We start from the raw sequence: 23,102 nt of genomic DNA, 5'->3' as shown, positions 1-23,102 counted from the left end.
CACGCGCGCGCGCACGGGCTCCGCCCACCCTGGCTCCGCCATTTTGGGCGGGCCGTGAGGGGAAGGGAAGGGCGGGCAGAGCCCAGCTGCCCTCTCGGCCTGAGGGAACCGGGAGAGGTCCCGCCCGTGTCCGGCGGAGGGCCCCTTGCGGGGCCCGCAGCCGAGAGGAGGGGGCGGGAGGGAAACCTGGGAGTGTGCCTGTGGTATTGGGAGAGGGAAGACCAGTCCGCTTAAGCCCCTTCCTCCCCATCAGCCTACTCCTAGTTGTGATCCATGTTAAATACGATCAGTGAAAGGAGAATGGTAGGGAGCGGAAGGAGCAGGGCTGCTCCGTGGAGGGGAACAGCCGCAGCGGTGGATGGCCTTGGCGCTGGCAGCACTCTTACCAACAGGGTGCAGTCACACATAGCTTGAACGTGGCAGGGAGAGCCAGGCACTGACAGGATCCATCGGTAGTCCCAGGAAAGGTGAGCTGTGAACCAGGTCTAGGAGCCACACGAGGAATCTGTTCAGGAGCAGATGGAGATGGTTAAAGGTCTTTTCCAACCTAAATGATGCTAAAATGCATATATTAAGAACTAGTAAAATAGATGGATAACCATGCATATGACTTAATAATTGTTCCACCTTATTTCCCATGTAAAGCTGTTTATCTTCTAAGTGCTGGGATCTGTGGGTCTAAAGGGACAGTCAGTAATGTGGACCCAGAGAGGGAATTGAGGATAAGGTTACTTACAATGCATGTTTGAAAGGCATTAAGGAGGTAAGGTTGGAGATAGGACTTGAAACAGGTGTACCTACAATATAGGATGGGCAAGTACTGAAGACCTAGGTCTGAGCTTAAATGGATCTCCTGGGCCTATGGGCAAAGGGTGGGTGTGGAAGCCCCAGGTAAGGCTGATCACTGTTGTGATAGTGTACTCAGACCCTGATAAGGAAATGTCGTTCAGCTGTTGTATATTGCCATGGCTTTAAATTAGTCATTTCTCCACTGCAGTGTTTTCTTCTGTGAAACTGAAGGTTTGCTGTGTTGAATGTAGTGTTCTGTTCTCCTTGCCTTTGTGGTGGGGCTTTTTTTTGGTATCAGTAGGGTGTGCCATAAAGTGTGCTGAGGGCAAAAGAAGAAGGAAGTCCTATGCTTAAAGTCCTCAGCTAGGGCTGCCAGGGTCAAACAAGCAGCTGTAGGTAGGTAGTAGTATGCTCTTTGCGTTTCTCCTACCTAGCGCTCTGCTCTGACCCATCTCCACTAACTGCTGTGCCCTGCTGTGCCAGGGTTCTGTCCCTCTTGTGTGCAGTTAGGTGGTGCCTGCTGAACACAAGCTGGGGCACGCTCTGTGCCCAGCAGAGCATGCCTGGTGCTGGTGTCTCTGGAGGGTGCCATACTTGCAGTGCTGGGGCAATAAAAGCAGCTCATGTAGTGGTAGATTGTACATAAGATTCTGTCATTTGGTACAGGTGCTGTTGTCTGTAGTGTAGAAAAGGGACATCCAGCTGAGGGCTTGTTAAATATGTGTACTTTGTTTTCAGATGCCCTGATCTGACCTGGTCTGCCCTTTCTATGTATGGAATAACTCAGATTTGTGTTGCAGAAGGGAAACTGTTTCCAGGAACCAACATTTCTCTCAGTTCTTGCAGCTTCCATCCACAGTAAACTACAGCTGCAAGCTTCATCTGCAAAGCTCAGCGTGAGTTCTGTGCTTTTGTCTGCATCAGAAATGAAGAAATGTAGCCGTTCCTGGTAAACTGTCTTTATTTTAGGTCCTGCTGCCTGAAGTAACTGCTGTGAGGAACCAGGGAAATTACTGGCTGTGTTTGCTTCACTGGCTCACTTTGCTTCTCGCCTGGTTAGCAAGCATCTCCCTCTCTTGCCAGGCCTTTGCCAGCTAAGTCTGTTCCCAGATGCTGTGACTGCTCTTCAGAGGTGTGTGTGGCTGCCTAGGTGTGTTCCTGTGTTGTGCCTGCAGCTCTCCAGGTGACCTGGGAGGGCAGTAACCACACAGGGAAAGCTATTTTGTTCTTGTATTCCCCAAGGCAGTAGTGGGAGATCCTGGGATCTAAAGAGCAAGCAGATTCAACTGATTTATGCTACTGCTTGTCAGTTCCTTTGCTCCCCTTGCCTACTCCTCAAAAGTTTTTTCAGTCCTTCCCCTTGTCTGGCATATCTCTTTGTAAAGGCTGCAGGGAGAGCTACTCACCTTGGAAAAGAGCATTCCTGTGAGAGGTCTCTGCTCTTCCTGTTCTTTTCATGGCCAAGAAAAAGTAGAGATGGCATGGGTATTCAAACACTTGCTGAATCCTTTCCTTGTTACCCCTCAAAAGTACCTAGCAAAAAAGCAATGGCTCTGGAAAGTGCAATCTAGTCTTTTTTTTTTTTTTTTTTTGGACAGGGATAAGACAGACCCTTGAAAATAATGCTGCAAATGTAACTGCTCACATGCTGCAGTGAATTGAAGTGAGGAAGGTTAAGACTTGTACAGTCAATTTTGGGTAAGGGAGGAGGAAAAGTTCCCTCTATTTCCTCATTTTGTTCTTAATTCACTACAAGCTGTGTAACTCCTGTAGACCAGCCTAATGTTCTAGGGTGTCAAGGGGCTTTCGCCTCAATTTGTCATCAACGTTTTCAGATGGAGGTTGCTGTAAAGGTTGCTGAAACAATGCGCTAGAAGTTATTTTACTTAAGCTCCTTTGGGGAGGCATATTAATTTCACTTTAGCAGCTTAGGAAGTTTAAAGAGGTTTCCTGTGGGCTTTGCATTGATTAAATAAAATACATAGCATCCTACCTAAGTGACACTGATATGTGTGCAGAAGCCCCGGGCGTTCTCACTAGGCAGGAAGCTGACTCTGCTAGTCCTTTGTATGATACTGCAAGGCTTTAAAGAGAAAAAGAATGTAAAAGCTTGTACCAAGGAGCATGTTGAAATCCTCATCTAACATCAAAGATGGTATTTTGGTTTCAACTTTTTGTTCTGGAAGTTAGAAGATAAACAGCTTTACAAGGGAAGTAAGGTAGAACAATTATTAAGTCATACACATGGTTATCCATCTGTTTTGCTACTTCATAATATGTATGTATTCATAGAATCATAGAATTGGTTAGGTTGGAAAAGACCTTTGAGATCATCAAGTCCAACCTGATCCTCCTTCAGGTTGCCCAGTAAAGTCCTCACTTGGGGTCCCTTGGCTCAAGCCTACCCTGTGGCAGCGCCTGGCTGTCTGCCAGCGAGGGAGGGAGCTGAGGGCTGACAGAGGAGGCTGAAGGGCTCATGCTGATTTTTATCTCGTGTTTACTGACATATTCTTAGTCAGTTTTCTTATTTTACCTCCTGGAAGAAAGTACTTTGCTGGTGCTGTCAGGCAGCCTTGATGCACTTTGAGAGGCAAGGAGGAACACCCCAGCAGTCTCCCTCCATCCCACCATTCGCAGGCACCGTGAACATGTGATGCATTATCACCTCCAGCAGCCCAGCAACCTCACCTCCTCCCCTTGATCATGGGCAGAGTCCCCCTGTGTCCCCACCATGTGGGGCTGGCTCCATTGTACCTCTGACACCAAAAATAGGCAAAGAATTTGGCTAGAGCCTCTAGTTTCCAACTAGTACATCCTTGTCCCTCACATACAGTCTACCTGGGATTTATTTGTGCACTTCTCCCATGCCCAGACGTTCTTTACTGTGCGTTCTCAGGAGGATTCAGATGGGAAAGTGCTGGTTTCTTCTCTGTGTACCTGTGGTTTCCCATCAGGCTGTGTCATCAGGAAGTGTTTTTTATCCCAGTACTTTCTTATTGTGGGAGCAAACACTGTTTTTTGGAAGATGGGCTTTGACACATGGTTTGTAAGTTTAAAGTAGATTTAGGGTGAAGAAGGATTTGGAGGTAACAGGACAGTTTGACCAGCTTCTGAGATGGAGTTGATTAGTAGGGAACAGTTGGTTCCGTACTGCTGGTAACCAGCTCTGCTCTAACATCAGTGTTTGTGACACTCAGTAAGCTGCGCACAGGATGTCCTCTGACTGCTTGGGAGCGACGGCCTCGGCTGGGAAACCAGGTCGCAGGGAATCTAATTTTGCTTTACTAAAGCACAACTGGTGAAAGACTCGCTGGTTCTCAGCAAAGAAGCATTTCTGAATGCAAATCAGTGCAAGGGGGTTTTCTGAGTTTGCAAGGTAATAGCCTGAAATAATTATTTTGGCAGAATCTGTTGGTTTGTCTTCAGCAACAAAATTGAGTCCTCTCTGAACCCAGCGGTATCCTTCCACTGTTCATTTTCTCTGTACTCAAACGTGGGCGTAGTCATACGAAATCTGGTGAATCTGAGTTAAAAGATGGCATCTCCTAGAGAAAAACACTGAATATCAAGTTGCTTCGTTTTTTGTATGAACAAGTTCTTTTTCCCCTAGCAACAAAGATCCTTTCTCATAGGAGCCAGAAGTCAAAACCCGAGTTAAGGGCGTGCACAAAGCAGGTCTCGCCTGTTCTTTTCCACAGCCACTGCTCTAAGTTTCTCGCGACTAAGGAGGGGGAGTTTCTGGACCAGCGTAACGCAAACTTCTCCTCGTTGTAGCGCGCTTTCCGTGGCCGCCTGCGGAATAGGACTGGAGCCGCTCGGGAGAGGGAGTTTCCTGCCCACGGCGGGAGGAAGGGTCCCGCCGTGTGCCCGGACGGCGACGCGCGGCCGGGGCGGGCAGGAGCCGCCTGTGCCCGGCTCTGTAGGGGGCGTCGCGGGCCGCCGCCCTCCCGCCCCGGCCAGGGGCGGCGGCGGGCGGGGCCGAGCGGGGCGGCGGGACCCAGCGCCCGGCCGGGGCCGAGGAGGTGTCCGCGGGAGGGACGCGCCGAGCCGCGCCGCCGGCGATGTGAGGGAAGGGAGCGGCCCCTTCCCCCGCCAGTCCCGCACCATGGCGGGCCCCGGTAGGTGCTGCGGCCGCTCGCCCCCGGAGCCGGGGGGAGCGGCGGGGTCTCCCCGCCCGGTGCCGCGGGGCCAGGCGGGCGCTGCGCCCCGGCCAGCCGAGGCTCTCGGCGGCAGCGCGGCCCCGCCGGCGAAGGGGCAGCTAACCGAGCTCCCGCCGGCTGCCGGGGCGGTGCTGCTGTGCGGCTCTGCGCGCCCCCGCGCTCCTCCGCTGCCGGGGAAGAGGAGGAGGGCCCCCTCCCCGGGTTTAGGGGAGCCCCGGGGCTCTTCAGAGTAGCTGGGTTGCTGCGCTTTCTACCTTATCTTGCTTCACTTGGCTTGTGCTCTGGGCAGGTGCTGGCGGAGCTCTCTGTGTCATGAGTGCGCTCCGGGGTGGCAGCTCAGCTGGCTCTGAGGGAGGGTGTACTGTAGAGGTATCTGTGCCTGCTCAGCCTTAACCACCTATGTGGTTTTCTGTGATGTTTTGTAGATAAGTCAGTTCTTCCTAAATACTGTTTTATCCCCCTACATTTGCATACTTCCTTTCTGGGGTATGACTTGATGCACCTTGCCACAGTGGCACAGAATCGCAAATGAACTGAAAGGTTGCCATCAAAGAAAATGTTTTAGCTAACGTACATGCACGTAGAACTGGTTAGAATAGAGCTGTGAACTCCAGGGGGAGAGGAGGCTACCCTGTATTGTGTAAGTCTCTCTGGTGCCAGTTCCCCTCGCTGCAGGGAAGTGTACGTGTTTTATCTAAAAAAGGAAAAACGTGCCATTCTCAGGGTGTGAAGTAACGTTAGTGTTTCACTGACGCGTATCTCCCTATGATGTAAAAATAAGCTAAACGGGGGCCTCAGGAGACTTGTGGGCAAAACTACTTTTCTCCTTATAAACAGAAGGTGATTTCACAGAGACTCTTAAAAGTAGAACAACCTTAGGTTCGCATATCGTAATGCAAATCTCATGTTCCTATCACTGAAGTTTGGTTGGCAAAACTTTTATCTACTTTGATTCTGCTATTTCCTCTTGCTTGTTTGCAGCACTTTAAAGTGAAGGTTTTCTGCTCCAGTCAAAGATGTGAGAGCTTTTGTTAGGATGTTAATAATTATTGGATGTGATCACTATTACTTCACTATGCATTCCAGCTAGGCAAAGAATGCATTAGTTTCCTCATACATCACTTGCATACACACACTTCAGACACTGAAATATGAAAGGTGCTGAGGACTTCTGTTAATGGCCCACCAGCAGCCTCAAACATCTCTTGGAAGCACTCTTTTAAGAATTTGATTATTAAGATGCTTTGGGTTAGGTTTCATTTATATCATGGGCAATTGTCTTTCCTAGGAAGTGGATCCCCCTCTATCAGGGACTGGTATTTTGGGGTGCCATATTCGTGTATCCTCCATACACATGAATCCCAAAGCAAACTGATAACAGGCTAGGGAGTGCTTTTTCATTCAGTCTGAATTTGAGGTGGAAAATAGATTTGCTTGCCAATCCATATGATCATCTGAGTTGGAGTAAAGGATGTGTCTTGTCAGCTTTTTACCTGGTCTGTGGACAACAAGAAGTCGTGGTCTACTTAGGAGAGGGATGTGAAAGGTGACAGAGAAAAGCTGTGTACTATTACAGGACCTGAATCTGCTTTTTGGGGAACCACAGGTACAACGGAAAACTATTTATGATCTGTAAATTGAAAAAGGTCGAACCTTTCCCCCTGTACTCAGCACTGGTGAGGCCGTACGTTGAGTACTGTGTTCAGTTTTGGGCCCCTCAGTACAAGAAAGAACTTGAGGTGCTGGAGTGTGTCCAGAGAAGGGCAACGGAGCTGGGGCAGGGTCTGGAGCACAAGTGTGCTGGGGAGCGGCTGAGGGAGCTGGGGGGGTTTAGCCTGGAGAAGAGGAGGCTGAGGGGGGACATTATTGCTCTCTCCAACTACCTGAAAGGAGGTTGTAGTGAGGTGGGTGTTGGTCTCTTCTCCCAAGTCACTAGCAATAGGATGAGAAGAAATGACCACAAGGTGCATCAGGGGAGGCTTAGATTGGATATTAGGAAAAATGTCTTTAGTGAAAGAGTGGTCAGGCACTGGCACAGGCTGCTCAGAGAGGTGGGGGAGTCACCATCCCTGTGGGTGTTCAAAAATGCATAGATGTGGCACTTTGGGACATGTTTTAGGAGGCCTGGTGGTGTTGGGTTGACAGTTGGACTTGATGATCCTAGAGGTCTTTTCCAACCTTAATTATTCCTGATTCTATGATTTTGGCTTGTAGAATGAAATAATAGGTGATAGCAGTTGATGACATCTGATTCAAGTTTGGGAAGTGTTAAGTGGGCAAGATGTCTTACCCACTTAAGTCTTACCCAGAGCTGATATGCCAGCTTTCCGCAGTATTCTTTAGCTATTTCAGTGGTAATTAGAACCTTACGACAGAGCCTTAAACTCAAAGATTTTCACCTCACTACTCCCAAGCATGGTCCAAAGAGAAGCCTGATTTGTTTGCTTCTCAGAGAGGGACTATGAAGGCATGATGTAGTCTGTAGGATACATTTATTCTCTTGCCATGGGCCTCTGTGATTTTTTGACTGAATTGCTTCATGCCCTCCCATTCTGTGTGCAGTTTATATAAAACTGGGGAAAGCTTTGTATGATGTTATGTCTCTGCTATTTAGTCTGTGGGCCTTCTACCTCAGTTAGAGGCCTTAGGCATTTCTACAGTACTGTTTTGTAATCTCACCGATCTTTTACCATTGCTGTGTCATGGAGTGTGCAGCTAACCACTGAAGAGGCAGTTGCAGCTGGAGAGGAGTCCAAAGGCTATGTTTTATCATTGCAAACTGGAACAGAATCACACCTGGATGTTTTTCTATAAAATAAATAGTTAAACGTGCCCTGCAATGTCATTAATAGTGCTGACATTTTATTAACAGAAGCAAAAGTCACTTTTATACCCTAACTTTAGGAATGCAGAAAATAGGTGGTGTTAAAATTTAACTAGATTACATTTCACAGCATGAAAGATATTTGAAACGGTTGGGTGGCACAAATCTTTCTTCATCTTGCTATTGCATCTACTCTTCACATCTTTCTTACTTTAATTGAAGGCTTCCTTATGTTTGTTTTTCCAAAACCAGCCTGTTGAACACATTGTCAAAGTATCCATCTAAGGTCAGGGTCTAAAGAAATAAAATGCTTGGTGTTCACCTAGGGATTTCTTTACATATGTACAATAGGCAGGGCATACGTTGTGCTTTGAAGCGTGCTCTGTGAGCTTTTCTTTAACCTCTGCGTAGAGTTGTGGGAAAAACTCCCCAAAACATTCTGTATTCTCCATTCATTACACTTTTCCCTGAGGACTGGACAGTAATTGGTGCTCCAGAGGGAGGTGTTTGGTTAGACAAAGAACAGCATGATCTAGGAAAGCAAGTTCTGTGTCATGCTTCTTTTAAAAGAGGATGTTGCAATTGAAACTATTTCTAGATTTTTGTTTTCTTAGTCCTGTTGCTGACTTAGGCTTATTCAGCTCTTCAGGACCCACTTCCAGTATTTTTGCTTATGAACATAGAGATTTTCCTTGACTCTAAAAGTGGAGTCAGTAATTTTATTTCTCAGTTCTCCTTTTAAAAGCATTGTTCCTCGGTTCAACCTAGAAATGTAAGAGGCTATAGGAGTTGAGGGAAGAGGGCCTAAGGAGAGCTCTGTGAAGGGGAATGGCGTGCCGATAGAGCAGTGCTATCTGGAGAATAGATAAATTTCCTAAATTAGGAAATTTCCTTTAGGAAAGGGATACCTTTCCCAAACACTAGGTGAAGTTCTTCCTTTTGGGTGCAGAGGCTACGCTGCTCTGGGCGATGTCGCTGGGGATACAAATGCTGGCAGGGGCTTGCAGAGAGACTGTCAAGTTTGCATTGTTTGCCTGCTTACCAGAGAAGGGAGGCTTCTTGGATATTTAGTGCCCCTACAGTGCAATGCGTATTTAAAATCAATGACTCCTCAACCCTGTGTCCTTTCCAAGCACAGCTGCTTCCTTTCAGTGAAAGGCTGGAGAAGGGCCTGTTGGAAAACAGGTTTAGTTGCAGAAACTGTGTTCTTTTTTAAAAAATGCATGGTAGGATTAGGTGTGCCATTTTACAGAATGTTAAAATGTCCTGGAGGCTACTGCCGCTTTCCCCAGTGTCCAGAGGTGGGACCTCTCCCAGAGCGCGCCAGAGTAGGACTTTAGGAGCCCGGGGCGCACCTCAGAGAGTCGCTCTCTTGTCTCCCCATCTGGCAAGGTCGGGCTCAGCTGGCAGTGCAGCAGCACGTGGGCTCCGTTCTGGGCAGGTAGCTGTGCTGCCCTTTCCCGCTGTACTGCATGTAAATCAACAGATGGCACTGGAAGAAGTCGTCTCTGGTACTCCTCCCTTTCCAGAATAAAACAACTGATCTCCTGAATTCTGCTCTGTTTTCCTGTTTCTGCTGATGTGATTCTGTCATCTTGGTCAGGTCATGTTCAGCCAGAAGTGGTGTTTTGGTGATAATGGTGTTCTCACCGGTGTGAAAGCTGTTTTTTTTTTTTCACAGCAGTTCTACACTCTTGGCTTAAAGGTCCCAAAGCTTAGGGTCCATTAGTCTGCTTTATGAGTTTGCTGGATCCCCTTCATTGAGAATGCTGTCTCCTACAAGCCTCCATCTGCGCTTCAGGAGCTGTATTCGCACAGAAACATGCAGCTGTCTTAGTGCATACTGCTGAACCGCAGTGTCCGTGTTCTCTAGAGCTGTGGCGTCATCTTTTCACTGCTAGAGGCTTTCCATTTATGCATGTAACCATATCTCCTAATGAAGATTCTGGGGGAAGTGGCAGAATGGAGTCTTTGGAGGCTGTTCAGTTTTGGCTGAATTTTAATAAGGTGACAGCAAAACTGTCATCTTCAATTCTGGTAAATCCGCTCTCTGCAGATGCTCTTTTTGGCATGCCACATTTTAGGCATTGCCTTCCACTTTAATTAGAAAAATCTGCCTTTGCTTGCTTCTTGATGGAGTTGGGTTGGTAATGTTGATACTTTTAAAGAGTCAAACTGGAATTAGAAGACAACAGTTTGGTAATAAGATTTGAAAAGCTCATCACTGAAAATTAGCGCGGGACCAGAGCTGTGATCCTAAAAATTGGGTAAATTTCTTCCCAGGTGAATGGGAAAACTAAATTTAGACTTAAAAGTTTTCTTGAGATTGATGGGAGAGCACTTACATCATGTCATATTGGTTCAATCTGCATGCGATCATCTTAAAGCTCTTTCCAACTTGCTAAAAGTGCTTTCATTCCAGAGCACAGAAATGCAGGAGTGAGAGTAGGTAGGAGTGGCTCTAGAGAATTATGGCATAAGTCAACTTTGGCAAGTGTATTTTGGGCTGTGTTACGGCCACCACTATTGTATTAGTTCTTTTCCTCTGAAGTGAGGGTCTGTGATGGCAAAATGGTTGGGAAATCTTTGTATGACAGTTCTGAGGAAAGGACTCTCACACAGCCTTGCAAAGTGTCCGAAGCCTGAATGATAGGATTGCTGTGCTGCGAGCACTGGGGCTGAGTACCCTTCAGTTGTACGCATACTTTGCAGGCAGTTTGCTCTCTGCTGCAATGAGAGCAAATGTCTTAACACCATGGAAGCCATAGTGACTTCCTGTAAGCGTTGTGGGACCTCATTTAAATAAAGGCCTTTCTTATTTTAGGTGTGCTATGCTCAGTGTATACTCTGCTTGAGCATGTAATGGTCCGCAGTTGTGTTGCAGAGACCCTATAGTTGCCTAAAATGATTTCACTTCACATACAATGGCAAACTCCCGACCTCCAAAACAAACTAGCTTGAGAAGGGGTTTTTGTGGTTTTTTTTTTTATCAACATGCTTTAAATCTGTAAATCTCCACATGTGGTTTGTTTCACTTGAAAGTACATAGGAAATCCCCTTCTTCATAGGAAGGTTTTTGAGAATGAAAAAACTACTTAAATTTTAGTGGGGTAAATGCAAGTAGGAGTTCAGCCACCCCTAGAATTGCACTGCAGCTGTGAACACCTTGCTTTGGATATATCTACTGTTCTTCTGAAGTTCTTTCAAGCTTCTGACGTTAATTACAGGAACAGCCTGGTGGGCTTTTTGCTGCAAAGCTGTGGGTCAGTTTGTGCTCTGAATTTAATCCTCCTCCCTATGATCATCTTGCACCTGTACAGGAACCCCTGGAGGATATGATGTACTGATTGTGTATGCAAGTGACGCCACTGAATGGTGTCAATACCTCCAGAACCTCTTCCTCTTTACTCGGCACGTTCGAAAACATCGGATTCTGAGCTACCATCTGGAAGGCAAGTCTGCCATCTCCCACCAGGAGCTGGACCTGTTCAACAAAAGTCGGAGCATCATCCTTTTGCTGTCTGCTGAGCTGGTGGAGAATTTTTATCTCCCTCCCGTCCTGCAGAGCCTCCAGGAAGCTTTATGGCCCCCGTACAAAGTAGTCAAGCTGTTCTGCGGTGTTACGGACTGTGATGACTACTTGATGTTTTTCAAGGACTGGTCTCAGTGGCAAGAACTCACAAATGATGATGATCCTGATGCTTACCTTGCGGCTGTCAAGAAGGCTATTTCTGAAGGTAAGGTAGCAGCTGTGGAGTTGGGCTTCCTGGTCAGAGGCTGGAGGAGGGAGATATGTGACATTGTTTTTCCTTTTTTTAACACTGGAAATGTGTTTTACTGAAATAGAAGCTAAAGCAAATTGCACAATCCTTGTAAACGAGGAGGTTTTGCAAGCCAATTTTTCTATGCCTGGTCAATTGGTCCCTAATTCAGGAGAGATTACGAGTGACTCACAGAGATCTTCTGAATTTGGAGGTTATCTTAGGTGCCTGGTTTTAAATGCGAATCGAAAACAAAAACTGAGTATCTTTAAAGTTCTACCTGTAAATATTGTGCCCTGCAGTTTATTGATCCCAATTGATAGAAAATTATCTTTTCCTTCAGACTTTAATTTCTGTCATACCAGAACCAAAATGAGGTTGGCTAATACGTATTCTGTAGCACTGGGCAAAAAGTCAGAGATATAATCATACAGGTGACAGATTAGCTTGTTCCCTGTGATGGAATGGCAGAGATTCATTGGAGAATTGGACTGATGGCTCTAAAAATAACCAAACCTGAGAGTGATAGAGGACTAACTAGCGCAGAAGTATTAACAGCTGGAGACTACGGAAGCCCAATTTACTGAGTTTTAATTGAGCCTAAACTTTCCTAAACTCAGAGGAGTGTGTGGTACTCCTTTCTCGTAGTTTCTGTTGAAATAAAGGTGGAGAGTGCTGGGGAGTCGTGCTGGTCAGGATGTTTCTATGACACCGCCATACTTAGGGTTATAGTGTTCTTTGTCAGCCTTAGCAGGATTGGAGTCCTGTGGCTGCATCTTGGATAAAGATTTATCTGTATTGAGTGGCATAAATGAGGCAGTGCAGTCTTCTGATGTGTCTGGTGTTGTGCACATAAAGGTGCTTTAGGCCATGATAACAACAGCAGTAATCATGATGACAAATTTATGACAGTAAAAATAAATTTTGAAAGTCATGAGCTTGGCTGGAAGAGTCCCCTGAAAAAAGATGACTTGGGGATTGTGCGGAAGATGGCATTCTCAGGTAACCCGCTCACGACAGATGTTTCATAGTACTGTTCAAGCACCTACATAAACGAAAGTCTGCATCTCCCTTTCAAACACACCTAAAACATTTTGCTTTCCCAGTGGATAACCTAGGGCTAAGTAGTCTAGCTCCTTTGCTTTCAGCCTGGAAGAAGACAGAAAACAGGGGCTGGGCTTTTGTACTCTGAAAAATAAAACTGACCAGGGATTAAATTAGCTTTTCTGACACTTTCTGGCAAAAGTAAAAGTTTAGTTACTGTTTTCCTCCAAACTTGGGTCTAGAGCACGGCACCAATGTTCTACTGATTTTTTTTTTTTTTTTGTTAATACGCTATTCAAAGTTAGGGAGGTTTAAACAACATCTCCCGGCATTGCTAGCGTTAATGTTTTTATTTAATGTGTCTGAGGACTGTCAGAGTTATTTTAGGCCAGAGTAGGAGTAACTTCTAGTGTAGCTGAGGAGTGTGTGAGAGTACAAAGGGATGTTGATCCTGAAATCTCTTCCCAGAGCCTGCTCTTGCCAGTGACTCTGGCCTGCTGCATTCTGAGGGCACAAAGCACGATGCAGGCCGAAGAAAGCCTCCTGCTTCTGTGCTGCGGGGGAGTGGGAAGCATGTGTCTCTGTCCTTCATTAGATGGACTGGCTCTGGTGGGAGGTTTTAGGTAGCCAAGTGGATCCTTACTAGTGAGAGGCTTTCATCCATCTGGCTTGTTTTGGGTGTGTTAAAAATCAAAGAGAATTTGAGGTGAAGGGAAGGGGGCAGGCATGGGAATAGATCGGCTAGAAACCACTCTGGATCAACTGCTTCTCTATAGAGATATAAGCTGTGTTTGTCAAAGGGAAGCACACAAAATCTGATTTTTATACTGAGAAAGCTCATCTGTTGGCAGTGGTACGCTGAATGCATAGCCTGTCAACCTAATTAAACTATAGAACAGCCTCTCTCTTTGTCTTATGCAGTCAATTAATTGTATTAAGCTGACCTGGCTTTCTTCCTCCACTTCAAGTGGCTTCCCACAGGTGAGCTGGGGCTCTCTGTGCAGCTGGCTGCCCCATTGCATGCGAGGGCTGTGCCCGGGGGACATGGGTGCTGGATCTTCCCAGCACTTCTCAAAGCCCACCCGGGGAGGGGGCAGAGGTGGGTCTTACTAGCGGCGCTATGATGTCTGTCCGAGCAACAGTGCTGTGCTGGCTGTCTGAGCAGGCGGGAAAGTGTGTCTTGTGCGCCTGGCTGTTTAGTGGGTTGCTGCCATGTATCTATGGCAAAACTTCTTTGGGGTACAGCACTACAGTCTGACTCTTCGTGGTTGGACGTAGAGTCCACCTCCAGCGGTGTCATCTCTGCTGAAGGTTAGCATGTGCTGAAAGCACTTGTGCTTTAGCTTTATGTAAATGGTGTTTTGAAAGGAATATTGCACTTTGGATTTTTGTTGTCTCTACATAAAAAAACCACCCAGCTTATTTTCTGTTTTCTCACTTGAATGTCGTACATTATTCTGAAACTGACTTAAGTATATCTAGAAAATACTTGGCTCAGAGAAAAAGTGAGGTAAAACCAAACTCATTTGCTGTGGGGCCTGCTGTAGCATTTTCCGGATTCAGAATTTCTGTACTTCTCTTACTGTTATGGGAGCCCTACCTGGTGTGAGCTGTGAGCTGCACGCAAGAGTTGGGTAATGTCAGGCTGTTTCTTCATGCAGATCAGAGCAGTTGCCAAGGCAAGCCATCTGGTGTTACCCTGACTCTTAGGAAGGAAGAACCTACTTAAGATAGGCTGGTTTCATGGCAAAAGTATTTGGATGAATGTATCAGCTCCTACCTCTGTGTGAGGAAAAAAATAACTAGGTGACCTCTTCCAATCATGTGATTCTACAGACCAGGTTTTGTGAATGGCCTCAAATGCAAATGTTCTGATGCTTCCTCTGAAGAGAAGACAATCCCAGGTGTACATAGTTCCCTTTTTGGGTGAAACTGAAAACTTTCTTCTTGGTTGGTAATAAAAAATTTAGCATCTGCCTTACAGTTTAGTTGCAGCCAACTCCAGTGTGAGTGACTTGAAGTAGGAGTGTTTGTGACAGCAGACCTCTCCCATAGAGCAACATAGCCTGTGCTCTGCTCCCAGGACTTCATTGTTAGGATTTTAGATGAAGGCTTTGAAGTCAGGAGCTCTTAGAGGGTCTCAGTTAAGTCCATTCTCTACAGCAGACTGTGGACTTTTCCCGAGTAAGGCATCCCTCGGTTCCTACACCACTTAGCAGAGAAAGTTTATGACCATATTTTAAATTATTTGTCTGGGTGTCTTCTTCTGGGAAGTACTTCTCTCCACGTGTGTTCACCAGTACTTCTAACAGCAGTGTCAGCGCACACTGAAAAACTAAGCCTGATGTAAAAATAACTGAGCTTCGGCTTCCTAATAGTTGAATCCTGAGCTAGTAGAGCTCAGGATACGACACAGGACATGGTGAAGGCAAATACCTCTCCAGAGCCTGCACACTGGTCCTGCTCAGGCTGTGCTCTTGCCTCTAGTGCAGCTGTTCGGCTGTGGTTTTTTAGTGCATCATGGGAACATGACACCCCCAGACATCACATGCTGAAAGCTATTTTATTAGTTTGGTATGAATTCAGAAATGAGGAAGCACTCATCTAGCCTTGTTGAGAACTAACTGTATGTGAACGCTGACGCTTGCCCACTTGTAGATAGGCCATTTTTACTTCTGCAGTTTCTTGGTCCTGGCAAACTACAGAGGGCATGAAGGTTTCCATTTGCAGGCACTCCTGTTATCTGTGGGGAAGTGTTTCAGCCTATGCTATAACTGTGATAAGGACGTGGAAATGCTCAGGATGGCACTGTACAAGCCAGCTCAGGTCGGGCAGGGTGTAGCGATCAGCCAGGGTGTAGTGACCAGCCTGCTGCTTAAGCCCTCTTGTCTGGCTTGTGATACCACACCATGCTGTGCTGTGTGCGTTGGGCAGCTGGGAGTCTGTGCTGCACAGTTGGAGTCAGTGACCTTTCTCTTCCTCCTGTGTTCTCAAAGCTCAGTTGACATCTGTTTTGTTACGCACATTACAGTTTCTTCAGTATTTTTCAGCCCCTACCTATGTTGTCTTGAAAAGTTTCAGATTTCCTGCTTTAAAAGTTGATGTTGCCAAAACATTTACCAATTAATCTGTGGCTTTGAACTTTCTGTGCTCAAGCAAACTCTTGCAGGGAAAAACCCAGGGAAGTCGACATCTGCCTGAGATTGCTAAGGTGATAACTGAATGTAACAGCAGCTGTTGAAGGATGCGTGCAGCCTTGGCTCAGCTGAGCTCTTCTGCAATGAAATGGACAAGAAAGAAAGATCAGTATCAGCAAACTTCTTGCAAAATAGGAGGGCCAGGAGTGGGGTAAGGAAGCATGCGGTGAATATGGAGGGCAGTGGGCAGTTAGAAGGAAGATCAGAGTTTTGCTGGAGCCCTGTAGATGAGGAAGAGCTGGAATGTTACTCCACCTAGTGAGGGGCTCATCAAGAGATGTCAGAGACCAAGGCAGTGAGCTTTTGTTGGGAGGAAAACGGCATAACAGAAATGGCATAAGCTGTTATCATTCTCACTCCTGTATGTGTCAAGGAATTGAATTAACTTCCTGGCTTTCTTCTGTTGCACTGGTGAAACCACAAATGAAACATGAGAGCATATCACAGAAGCGTTCAGGTTGTAAGGGACCTCTTGAGATCACCTAGTCCAACCTCCCTGCTCAGGCATGGTCAGACAAAGTAGGTTGCCCAAGACCAGGTCCAGTCAGGTTTTGAATGTCTCTGTGGGTGGAGACTTTACAACCTCTCTGAACAAGGTGTTCCACTGTTTGACCACCCTCAGAGTAACAAAGTGTGTTCTTGTGTTCAGGTAGAATTCCATGTGTTTCTGTTTTTGCCCCTTGCCTCTTCTCCTGTCTGTGGGCACTATGGAGAAGAGCCTGGCTTCCTCTTTCTCATTTCCTCCCATCAGATAAACACTGATAAGATCCCCCCCAAGTCATCTTTTCTCCAGGCTGAAGAGTTCCTGCTCTTACAGCCTCTCCTCATATGAAAGGTGCTGTGGTCCTTTAATTATCTTTGTGGTCCTGTGCTGGACTCAAGCTGTAAATGTAAAGTAACCTTGGAATAGGCTACTTGGGGTTTGGGGTCAGGTTGGGCAGATGCATAATATAATCATCAAGTGTATCTCAACGCAGGGGGATGAAGTGGTAGTACACGGGAGATTCCCTTCAGCCTGAAACTTCTGTAATTATTTGATTGCTAACTTTTACTCATTGCTGCCATTTAGGGCTAGAGATGTAAATTCACCGTGAATTTTTAAGTTTGGCAGAAGCTGCTCTTCTGTTACTTTGGGGGTTAATGACAAATGACCTGTTTAGTGATGATACATAACACACTCTATCTCAAGATTTCTGCCAAAAGGCAGGTTTCATAGAATCACAGACAGGTGGGGTTGGAAGGGACCTCTGGAGATCATCCCATCCCACCCCCTGCTTGAGCAGGCACACCCAGAGCAGGGGCCACAGGCGGGGTGTGATTGTCTCCAGGTAAGGGACTCCACAGCCTCTCTGGGAAGCCTGTGCCACTGCTCTGGCACCCACACAGGGAAGAAGTTTTTCCTCATATTCAGGTGGAACTTCCCATGTTCCAACTTGTGCCCGTTGCCCCTTGGCCTGTCATTGGGCACCACTGAAAAGAGTCTGGCCCCATCCTCTTGACACCCACCCTTCAGACATTTATAAGCATTGATGAAATCCCCCCTCAGCCTTCTCTTCTCCAGGCTGAACAGACCCAGGTCTCTCAGCCTTTCCTCATAAGGGATGTGCTCCAGTCCCCTGATCACCTTCATAGCTCTCTACTGGACTCTCTCCAGTCGTTCCCTGTCTTTCTTGAACTGGGGAGTCCAGAACTGGATGCAGCACTCCAGATGTGGCCTCACTAGGGCAGAGTAGAGGGGGAGGAGAACCTCCCTCGCCCTGCTGGCCACACTCCTTTTAATGCATCCCAGGATACTGTTGGCCGCCTTGGCTACAAGGGCATGTTGCTAGCTCATGGTCAGCTTGCTGTCAACCAGCACTCCCAGGTCCTTCTCAGCAGAGACGCTTTCCAGCAGGTCAACCCCCAACCTGTACCAATGCATGAGGTTGTTCCTTCCCAGGTGCAGGACCTTGCACCCACACTTGTTTAATTTCATGAGGTTCTCCTGGGCCCGGCTCTCCAGCCTGTCTGGGTCTCATTGGATGGCAGCACAGCCTTCTGGTGTATCAGCCACCTTTCCCAGGTGTTTTGTATCATCAGCAAACTTGCTGAGGGCACACTCTGTCCCTTTGCCCAGGTCATTGATGAATATGTTGAACCCAGTACAACACCCAGTACAGACCGCTGGGGAGCACCACTAGTTACAGGCCTCCAACCAGACTCTGCCCTGTTGATCATGACCCCCTGAGCTCTGCCATTCAACCAGTTCTCAATCCACCTCACCATCCACTCATCCAACCCACACTTCCTAAGCTTACCTACGAGGGTGTTATGGGAGACAGTGTCAAAAGCCTTGCTGAAGTCGAGGTAAACAACATCCACTGCTCTCCCTCCATTTGCCCAGCCAGTCGTGCCATCATAGAAGACTATCAGGGTGGTCAAGCGTGATCTCCCCTTGGTGAATCCGTGCTGACTGCTTCTGATAATCTTCTTTTCCTCTACATGCCTGGAGATGACCTCCAGAATGAACTGTTCCATCACCCTTCCAGGGATGGAGGTGAGGCTGACTGGCCTATAGTTTCCTGGGTCTTCCTTTTTGCCCTATTTGAAGATTGGAGTGACATTTGCTGTCCTCCAGTCCTCGGCCACCTCTCCTGTCCTCCATGACCTTTCAAAGATGATGGAGATTTTTTCTGGAGTAGCTCATTGACCAATGGTCTTTCTGTGGAAGGGTGTCAGAGTTTGTTCATTTTATTGCTTGGACAAACTCTGTGTTAGGCCTTGATGCAGTTATGACCTTCTGCTTTACCATGTAAGTGTTTCAGGACACAAGCACAGTGAAATCCAGTGTTACCTGGTATGTTGTCCTTTTACTTCTGATGTCCTGAGGAATGACAAAGCAAATACCATAACCTAGGAGAATAGCCTGTGGCTTTCACGGATAAATTTGAATGCTCTTTCCTTTCTTTCCCCTGCTTAAAATATGGTAACTCACACTGAATACTTTTAAGGGCAACTTTTCACTAGAAACCACAAAAACCACCAGACAGTAACAGAGCTGCACGCTTTAGCATAGGACAGTGGTGATTTAGTCTCAGGTGCCTACTACAACAACTCATTGAGGTGCGGGTGCTTAGTACTGTACAGTGGCATTGGTAACTATTCCTCTGGCAGCTGCTACTGTGTCTATTGTGCTGTGCCTGTTTCTGGCAGGTAGCACTTCAGCCAGGACTACTTTGTCAGCCTAACACTGAGACTTGCAGGTGAGGCAGTAGTGAAGGGGATGCTGTAAACTGGGAACCGCAACCTCCCTCGCCACAGGTCCATTCTGTCCTGTAGGGGAACATGTTCCTCCCAGAGAAGGAGTGCTGTAGTGTGATTTCCAGTGCCTATGGAGTTTCCTCTTGCAGATGGAGGCAGAACAAGACCTGAATGCTGTAGCAGCTTGTTAAAATTCATAAAGCATGGCCATTGAGTAACAATATATGCAAAAGGTAATGCTGCTAGGAAGAGGCATGACATGGCCAAGTACTTTATGGGAAAGTTGTGCCACCCCTTGAATGATACATCCTGGAAATGAAGCAGCCAAAAAGAGTTCTGTGAGTTAATTTGACATCCCTGGTCATCATCTTAGAGAAGGATCATGAAGCTATGCCAGATTAATGCCTCTATGAAACTACCTCCTTAATCTCTGGCCTTACAGAAAGTGGTGCTCTGGGACCTGTTACATTGCTAGAGAGCTAATACTGTATCTCTGAGGCTCCTTCTCATAAGCAGACTCCAGTTCAGGCAGCTCTAACTTACTGCGGTGTTCCTCTAGCCCTGTTGGAGTCTCTTTACTTGTCTGTATGAGATTCTAGATGAGCTCCTAGCATTGTAGTTTCCTCACCATCTGATCTCTTCGAGCCCTCATACTGTGGTCCCATGTCCTCACAATGTTCCTGAAGAGCCTCCCGTCCCATGGATGCAACTGCCGTTCTCTGCAGGATCTATTTTGGCCCTTGAGAGGTTTTAGAAACTGCAGATTGGATGTGGATGCCTATGCCAAGTTTGTTATCTCTGCTTGCATCTTTGGAGTCTGGATATCAGAAGTACAGTAAAGGAAGCAAGCTGGAGGTAGGAAGGGACAGGAATCGATGTACACACCTAAAGAGAGAGAGGAATATGAAGCTGGGGACCATTTGGTGTGTAGTCCTATTGTAGAGAATTATATCCAGCATTTATTTCTGCCAGCTTATTGGAGTGGCCTCGAAGATGTGAAGCAGCATGATTATCTGCTGTGCTGCAGGCTTCCCTCCTGGCCTTGCTCTTCCCCCCACCCCTCTTTGAAGGGGCAAAATTAAGTGAATTCTTAAAGCTGTGTTTTTTCTGTTATATTGTGTTGAAATAGAAGATATGCTTCTTTGACCCTGCTCTTTGAAGAGGAACGGGTGAGGTATTAGTCAGCCCTCTGGGTGCAACGAGAGTCTGCTTCATTATGTGGGAGCTCTGCAGCCTGGCTGGTTCTCACTGCCTGTCAAGGAGAGGAAACTGTGACGCTCTTGCACAGGAGTTAAGGTTGAGAGAACATACTGGTAGCATGCCCTTTCTTGCACATGGTTATAAATGACTGACACTGGAAAGGCAGAAACTTCAAAAAGCTGGTTAAGCAATCAGAGAAACCTCAACTAAGACCCCAAGTGATATAGAGAGAAATGCATGAATGTCCTTATCTGTCTGTAGCAAACGGGATTGAGGAGTTGAAATAGTCTTCCCAGCTGCAGGATGGATGCACTGATAGTCATCAAGGTGCTTCATAAAGTCCCAGTTTATGCACATTAAAAGCAATACTTCACGGCTTGTCTTTCATGACAGTGTGAATTTCAAGCAGTGCTAGCATAGGTGCATACTAGCTTTCTAGACAGAGACAATGAAATGATAGCCTGGAACTAGTAAATTACAGAAGCTGGTGTGCTTAGGAAGTGTCTGGCTATAATACACTTCATGCACATTGCAAATTCTAATCATATTTTGCTGTAGCTTATAGTATGATATAGCTTATGATGATGAGTTTAGAGTATGCTAATCTCCCTACAGGTTGCTTTAAGGTAGTAACTAAGCCTAATTCTAAGTATGTGTCAATGTGAACTGCAAGGATTTAAAACACCTGCTTAAAATAAGAGCCTGGTGACCATCACTGGTGGCTTCTTCCAAGTTTGGAACAGCTGAAGTAATTTCTGCAAAATCTTTGCAGAAGTGTGTGCTCAAAGCAAAGATGCTTTACAGAGCAGGTCTGAAGAGGTGTGTGAGGCAGGTTTCAGGTTGTTTCAAAGACCTTTATTGTGTGCTTGGACAGTTGTTTTGCTTCTAGGGTTGCATTCTGTAGGTTTTTCTTGGCTGTTCATTATTACCACAGAAAACTTTTGATACATTTTTCAAAAGTGACTTGAGAAGAACAGTGGATCTTGAGTTTCCCAGGGGGAGGTTTTGTCTGTGGCACAGGCTGGCCTTAGCATGGACTGCCACAGAAGTGAGCAGTCTGCGCCATTTTCCACCTTTCCCCTGGCTGGATGATCTGGTGTGGCACTGGACCGCAAGGGTGGTATTCCAAGAGGGACCATTTGAAGGAGAGGGAGGGCAGGACTGCCCTTTCAGTAGTGATGTGGCCTTAGGTCTACTGAAGCCACTTGTGGAACCGCACCTTTGGTCAAGCAGTGATCTCCTGGTGCAACGTTTCTACCCAGCTCTCTTAGGTGGAGTTCCAGCTTTGTGGGCTTTTATGTGGACAGTCTTTTCTGTCATGTGAGTGTTATGCATTGTGTTTAAACTGAAGCAAGGAGATAGTGCAAGAGGAGAGATAACATCAACATCCATGGTGATTAGTTGGACGTTCATGTTTCTTTCCTGTGGTTGCTCAGGAAGACTTGCATCAGTGATGATGTAGTGTGATTCTTGGCACCCTCAAAAATCATCAGCCATGCATACGCTTTTTCAGTATGTGTTGTCTCCAACTGGCACAGGTGGTTGAAGTGAACAATTCCAGGCTTTCCTTCTTGAAATTTTGGTCACGTACACAGTGTCTGTTTTCTGGGTGCCCAGGACCCTGCATCTTCATCAGAAGCTCTTTTCCATCTCTGTCCTGTTCCTGTGCACCCCAGCTAGTTCTTCAGCTTTATACACTTAACTCTGTTGCAGATTAGAGTGAGTTGGCTTGCAGTTTCTGAACCATAATAGCCAGGCATGCTTTTAGCTTGGGGCAGACGTAGTGAGGTACGTGTTTGCTTGAACCTTAGCGAAAGAAGTAGAAGCTAAATGCACTTTGCATTTGTAGCGTGCTCTACATATGGTCAGCTAAACTATGTTATCCCTGTGTTATGGGGGGGACCCCGCATTTCACCGCTGAGCTGGCAGCTACTGTCTTTGCAGTAGGTATGACTGAAATGTACAGATGTTCCTCCTCACCCTGAAGTTCAGGGCCTGGCAGCTTAGCTTACACCCCCGTTGTCAGCTGCTGAAGCAGAGATCCTGGTCCCGCGTCTCGCTGATGTGGCCAAACACGTACTCCTTTCCATTGGTTCTGCTGTGTGGGCCGTAGCCTCCAATGAAGTAAAGACAAGAAGGGGAAACAGGAAGGGGAAAGAGGGCTGTGATGGGTGCAGTTGTATTTTAAACTGCTATAGCTCTTGTGAACATCTGCCCCCAGATGAATGCAGAGTCTTGGGGTTTGGGGGGTTTTTTTTTTTTGCAGCTCAGCAGACCCACTAAGCCAGGATGACTCTCTGGAGTGAGAGGTGTGCGTTTGAGCTGAAACAGAGTCTTTTCTGGACAAGTAACAGGGCTGTAGGGTTACTCATGTGCTTTATTAGGTTATAGTGGAAGAAGACATTTCTTCCTGTGCAAGGTTGTCTGATGAGGTTTCTAAGAGCAGGATTTGGCACAATATTTTGAGGGGTCTGTATTTGGGGAATGTCTGCCTGTTACTGAGGTTGGAGGAAAACCCGTGCTGGATTCAGACCATGTGCTTTCCCTGAGGTCTTGCATGTTGCAGCTGTAAGAGTCACTGTTACCTCGGGTGTATCCAGTTCTTGACATTAAAGGTCCTGCTCTCAGCGCAGGGCTGCTAGTGAATGAACAAGAGCTTTAAGTTTGAAAGAGTTTTGTGGGAGATCACAAATTGAAATTGCCTCTTTAATCTGTGATAGGATTACTGAGTATTTTCTTGTCATCCTGGGGAAATTACTGAGCTTCTGTGAAACTTCCCTGTGCTTAAGATCTTTGTGGATGGTGCCTTCATGCAACCTACAGCATTACAGACCAAGAGCGTACCTTCCTGAGCTCCTGAGGAAAAGGAAGCTGCAGACCAGAGATC

At 46.6% G+C, this 23,102-nt stretch overlaps 1 protein-coding gene across 2 annotated transcripts in view; it reads left to right on the top strand.

Moving 5' to 3' along the window:
* The first annotated feature begins 4,771 nt into the window (after positions 1-4,771).
* PIK3AP1 (phosphoinositide-3-kinase adaptor protein 1) overlaps positions 4,772-23,102 on the top strand; it is a 51,675-nt gene continuing 33,344 nt past the window's right edge. Inside the window, exons 1-2 of one of the 2 annotated variants that reach the window (XM_075108097.1) lie at positions 4,772-4,907; positions 11,094-11,510. In XM_075108097.1, coding sequence (XP_074964198.1) covers positions 4,895-4,907; positions 11,094-11,510 — 430 coding nt within the window. In that variant the 5' untranslated portion in view covers positions 4,772-4,894. The remainder of the gene's footprint in view (positions 4,908-11,093; positions 11,511-23,102) is intronic. The other variant, XM_075108099.1, reaches the window with a different exon arrangement.

The sequence above is a fragment of the Phalacrocorax aristotelis genome, chromosome 12 (assembly GCF_949628215.1).
Source record: "Phalacrocorax aristotelis chromosome 12, bGulAri2.1, whole genome shotgun sequence".
Lineage (NCBI taxonomy): Eukaryota > Metazoa > Chordata > Aves > Suliformes > Phalacrocoracidae > Phalacrocorax > Phalacrocorax aristotelis.
This window is presented reverse-complemented; position numbering and strand designations above follow the sequence as displayed.